The 6000-nt window shown below is 41.2% G+C and overlaps 1 protein-coding gene across 1 annotated transcript in view; it reads left to right on the plus strand.

Annotated features, from left to right (window-relative positions):
- TMEM132D (transmembrane protein 132D) overlaps positions 1–6000 on the plus strand; it is an 832732-nt gene that overhangs the window by 371555 nt on the left and 455177 nt on the right. Inside the window, exon 3 of the mRNA XM_032168279.2 lies at positions 2367–2513. Coding sequence (XP_032024170.1) covers positions 2367–2513 — 147 coding nt within the window. The remainder of the gene's footprint in view (positions 1–2366; positions 2514–6000) is intronic.

Below are 6000 nucleotides of genomic sequence, written 5' to 3' on the forward strand. Positions count from 1 at the left end.
TTTCAGAAAAATATAAGCCCATTATATATCAGAAAAGGCCTATGTACTGATATCTCCTGTATAATGAAAAGGTTGTCACAGCCAGGTTGATGACCTATTTATTTAAAGCAATGTTGATTCAATAAAATTCCACTTCAGAGTAATTGGGACAGCCTTTAGAATTCATCTTAATATAATAGTAGCTGTCCACAGCGGATTGTACTTTTGTTCGCTACCACATCTTGGTTGCCTACAATTTAAATGAGTTTCTGCAAGGCAGGAATCGTAACTATTCGCTGAGTGTCTCACCTGAGTATCTAGAAAGGTCAGATGGCTTTTTGGCGTCTGCATGCAATTCCCAATTTTTAAACGACTGCATTCAAAGTGTTTGCATGCATAATGATTATTTAAAACATCAAACATGTATTTTCCCCCATAGAAATAATGTTATACATGATGATCATTTTCTAAAAATGCTAACTTTTGCAGTAGCGCCACACCTCAGAAGTAATTTTTTCTCTCTTTGTGGACTCGCCATATCAGTATGTGTGCTGGGGGTTCCTAAGACCACCCCCAGGTCCAACGAGGCGCTAGGAGAACTCACAGGACTCAGCATGTAGTGAGAATCACTGCTCCGATGTATTAGCCAAGGAACCCAAAGCACGGTCCACAGAGGGAAAAGGCACAGGGGAGGAGACCAGGCTCACGCTCCCAGGAGTCCTCTCCCCATGGAGTCTGCAGGATGAGCTTAATTCCTCCAATTCCTCCAGCATATAGCTGGGACAGCACTGCCAGAGGAGCTCACCTGAGCCCAGGAGTTCAGGGTTTTCACTGGGGACTGCTCATGGGGGCACCGTCTGCCTGGCACATACCAAAATTCTATGCTCCTAGAAGAAAACAAAGTGTCCAGCATAAACCACCTCATTTGCCCAGTCTAGGCACCGTGAGCCCCTCTGACCATGAAAAGGGAGGGAACTCTCCCCAAATCCAAGTTCCCAGCCAACCTTGCAAGCAGGCTTTCCTAAGGAGGGCAGTCTCAAGCCTGTGGCCTCAGGTCTTTTCTGCACACTACATTTTAAAATTGTTTCCATGGGAAATAGTGTCCTTGGCGTTAGGGACAGATGTGTCCTGCTTTTTCTCAAAGCTCTGGTCCTATGAGTGTCATCTCCCCCGCGCCTTTTGTCCCTAATATTAATAGCAGAAGATGGTCTCACTTTCTCCTCTGGCATGACAGAGGGATTTTGAGATGTGGGCTCTGGCGCCATTGCCTTATTGCGTGTTGATAAGGCACGATGATTACAAGTCTGGAGGAACTCCAGGTCGGCCGCCCCCACCATCCTCTTCTGCCCAGGTGCCATCAACGTGCTCCAGGTTCCCCTTGGGACTTTCGCTTCAAGACTTTTCCTATTTTCCGCTGAAGGACTAAGAGAAAACACAGCAGGAAACATTAGCTTTTTCAAACTTCTAGGCCAGCTTGTAAATCAAAATTAAACTGTTTGCATTTTATTTTATATTTTATTTGTTATTATTTTCCTTTTGAGGCAGGGTCTCACTTTGTCACCCGAGCTGGAGTGCTGTGGGTCGATCTCAGCTCACTGCAGCCTCCGCCTCCCAGGCTCAAGTGATCCTCCCACCTCAGCCTCCCAAGTAGCTAGGACTACAGGGGCACACCGCCACACTCAAATAATTTTTGTATTTTTAGTCGAGATGGGGTTTCATTATTCTGTTTCTTTTAGAAACTTGAATTGGAAAGAACATATGGAATGGAAAGCATACAGTAAGAAGACAAGATTATAAAAAGCAAACAGGGCTGGGCGCAGTAGCTCCCACTTTGGGAGGCTGAGGCAGGTGGATCACTTGAGGCCGTCATTGTTCCTTCCCCTGTCTGAACCTCAGCCCCCTCATTTTGGGCTTGGAACCTTGCTAGGAAGATCAGATAATATAGACACAATGTCCATCAGTGCCTGGTACTGGGAGACATTCAATGAATGTGCGTTCTTATTTCAGTCTTTAGTTTTGCACTTTCATTGCCTTTTTCTGTTGAGTTTGGCCAGGCTAAGGGTTTTCAGGTAGTTTTGTGTCTGTGTTTGGCTTGGCTTTATTTAAAGATACAAGCTAGTGCAACGATATTCTATTTCTTTCTGTAACTAATGTTTGCTGGCTGTCAGTCTACCATCTCTAGCTCTTTATTAAAGGCAGGAATAACTGAAAGAAATTAGGGCAGATGGCTTGGAAGGCGACTGCAAGTTTGTGTTTAAATCCTAGTATACATGAGCTTACACCTGCAAGGCAACGGTGAGCAATTAAGCTCCCCGTGTTCCTAGAACCAGCATGACCCGGGGATTTCCCCAGAGCTGACTCAGACCCACACGTGCTGTCTCCAACAGGGCAAAGGTGAAGAAAGGCGTGAACATCATCAGCGTGCGAGCCAGCAGCCCTTCCATTTGGGATGTCAAGGAACGCACGGATTACACTGGAAAGTATGCACCAGCTGTCATCGTTTGTCAGAAGAAAGCGGCTGGCTCGGAAAACAGGTAAGTCCCAACCGGCCTCCGATATATTCAGATCAGCTGCAAATGTGGCCTGATTTTTTTTTTTTTTTCCTAGACTGCTAACAACCATTTCCACTGTGGTTTGCATTTGGTGTGTGTCATCTGTTCTATCAGGGCCTCCAGGTAGATGAATGGAATCTTTCATTTGGGAAAGGTGGGCTATTATTCACAGCGGACCTACTTAAAACCCCAGCAGAGCACCGTATCACCTGCAAGGACTGCACCATGCAGGTGGAATTGACCCACAAACCATGTTCCTCTTCAACATGACCTCTTTCTAGTCCATGTTATTAGAGGAACTGAAACTCTGCATGTCTCATGAAACGGCCCATTTTGCAAGTGTTAGAAACCAGAGCCTACGTGTCTCTCCTCACACGGGTGCATTCCAGGTTTGCAGTGTATATTTAAATATACTGCATATGATTGTATTCATGGGCAGGCATTTTCTGATGGTACAGTGAACTATCTGCAGTAGAACTGCAGGGAATTGTGGATCACTCTAGGGAGAAATCAAAACCTGAATCTGTCTCTGAAAGCCACCAAATTAGAAACAATCAATTCACAGCTGGGCGAAGGGAGGCTCGGAAACTCAGTAGTTCTTGTTTTATTGCACTTGCCTGAAATCTCATTTGTGGCTCTGGGGATTTCCTAGTCTGGTCACATATTTTTGTCACCTGTATGTTGCTTTTTGCTCAGGATTCTATTAAAAATTTCAACAATAATGAAAGGATGAATTCCGGTATGCCATGCATTATTTCTGGAGTGCATTTTTAAACTTCATAGCTCAGTGTTTGGAAAATATCCTTTTATTTTATTATTTATTCTAACAGGGAGCTCAGGAATCTCAGCTGATAACTATTATGATTTTTTTTGGCTTATTACCAAGGAGCATTTGAAACCAATGCGGGGATCGTTTGATCTGGATTCTTTTCTGTACTTCTTTGCTCGACGTTGGTTTTTAGGAATTTGGATTATCAGCAGCTCTCGTTTGGGCCTTTCCTTTTTATTCTTGAAGATTTGCTTGTACAGCAAATGAGAGGGGGAAGAGAAAATCTGTATTTGCGTTCAGTCTTAGATATGTATGTAGTGATATGTTTGTGTAGTGATAGTATGCCAAACTGGTGAACTGGACGAATTTATAGATACACACATTGAAACATGTCTGTACCAGTAATATAATTTGGAAATAAGGTGCTATCTCAATAAAATATTTCCTTTGTGTTTTGTAGTTAGCAAAAATTGGGATAGATGGACACGTGGGTGGACGGATGGGTAGATGGATGGATAAATGGATAGATTGATGGGCAAATGGATGGATGGATGAGTGGATGGATGAGAGGGTGGATGAATAGATGTGTTTATTCTTTATCAGAAGAAAAGAATAAATTTAGGGGAAAGAATCTCAACCAGTGAACTTTTGTTTTCTCTTGTGATTTCTTTTGCCATCTATTTTTATGTATTAGTAGAAGCAGTAGTTGCAGTCTTGTCTATGAGAGGCTGAGGGAGTTGAACCATTAGAAAATATTTATGCCTTTTTAATTGTTAATTTCTGACAAATAGTTCAGTTCATCTTGGACACAGAGAGAGAGCATGGGTGGCCCAATGGTGGCTCCTTCCCATTGAAATGTAAGCTGCCTTTTTATAGTTCCAGGGGCTTCCAGAATCTCAGCACATTCGGAGCACATCCAAATGCAGAAATGCATGGTGTTTGCCATTTATTTTTCTTTCATCTGTGTCAGTATCTTCTTTAAGAAACAAGTACCCTGAATAGAATATAAAGCTCTTCTTTTAAAAGCCCTAATTCTTCATTCTAAATGAAGACCATTCCTTATCTCTTTGTAGATTCTGATGCCAGTTTTCTGTTTCCTTTTTCATCTTTTTTCTTCTTGTCTTCCGGAGGCCAGGATATGTTTCCTCATACTATGGGTCTGGATGATGGAAAAAGGTAATACACGTACAGATACACACACACACACACAATATGTTATATGTGTATAATATGTTACATGTGTATACATGCATACAGCATATTATATATGCATATAGAACATATATATGTGATATAGGTATGCAAATGCATGCATGCATGTAGATGTACATTTTACAGGTGTTTTGTTGATAGACAAATGTGTTGATGTAGGGATTTTACCCAGCAGCTAGGAAGGCTTTGCTTAATGAGGAAGCTCTGGAACGGAAGTCTTGTAGTTTTGGGAGCAGGTCTTTTTCCAGCTATGCTCCAGCTCATACAGCAGTGTCTGGCACACAGTGGGCTGTCTATACATATTTGTTCAATTTGATAATTTGTTCTAGAATTAGACCATATCTCTATTATATATGTATTATGATTCAAATCTGTATGCACACATATTTAGTGGTTTTCTGTATGCTTGTCCAAAAAGTAAGGTGCATAGCTGCATGTATAATGAGGCTGCATTTGGGGAAACCCAGAGAAGGGTACTTTTGCGAGCAGACTATGTCCCAAGAAGTCTACACAAAGGACTGGCAACTGTGGTTTCTACTGGAGAGAACTGGGAAGCTGGGAGAAAAGGCGGAATGTAAATTACTTTTTACAGTGAACCATGTGAACTGTTTGATTTTTTTTTTTTTTTGCCGTGTGCACGTATTACCTATTTCATAAGACATCTGCAACTAAAATAGAGATTTTTAAAATACGATGTATTCATTCATATATTCAACTTTTATCCCCGCTTTGAAACTTTTCATTTTACTTCTGCCTTTGGAGAACTAAACAAAGAGAAATCACGCTCCATGATTACAGATAGTGAAGGGCTGCGATGAGACGTGTTTCTCTTAACGGTAATTGGAAAATGGATGACAGAGTAGATGTTTTAATAATATTAGTAGGTTTTGCTTCAGAAGCTGTTTTGCTTTATAATTTTCTCCTACCCTCTTTGAATGTTTTCCAGTTATTCTTAAAAGTCAGAATCTGATCATCATAATGCGAAAGAAGCGGTCTTAATTAGCTTGAGAGTCATAGATTTTGTATTGCTAATTTATCAGGAAGTTGCGTTAATGAAGTTAAGTCACTGTGACAGGTTTAATTTTATGTATTAAGGAGACACTTTTGTGCTAGTGATGAACTCACCAGGAGTGAGTGAAGATCTCTTATCTAAGTTGAACTGCATCCTTCCCTGTTTGAAGAAGTTAGGTTGCTGAGAATCTGATCATAACAGTATGAACATATGAATGTTATCCCAGCTATCATATCTGTTTCGACTAAGCATTGCCTGCAGGATAACCAATTATGCTGTGTCCATCAAATTGCATTTTGCATTTGCAAAATCTTCCTCACTGTACTCCTATGTTAACTTAGATAAATATGTAACAAAAGCCACATATTATCATTTCCTTGTAGTTCTCTCCATAGATAAGTGTTTCCCAAAGCTCACCATGGTTGATATGTAAATGATTTTAGGTATTACGTAGAAACGAGGTTCAGGCCGGGCGC

The sequence above is a fragment of the Hylobates moloch genome, unplaced genomic scaffold (genome assembly GCF_009828535.3).
Source record: "Hylobates moloch isolate HMO894 unplaced genomic scaffold, HMol_V3 SCAFFOLD_12, whole genome shotgun sequence".
NCBI lineage: Eukaryota > Metazoa > Chordata > Mammalia > Primates > Hylobatidae > Hylobates > Hylobates moloch.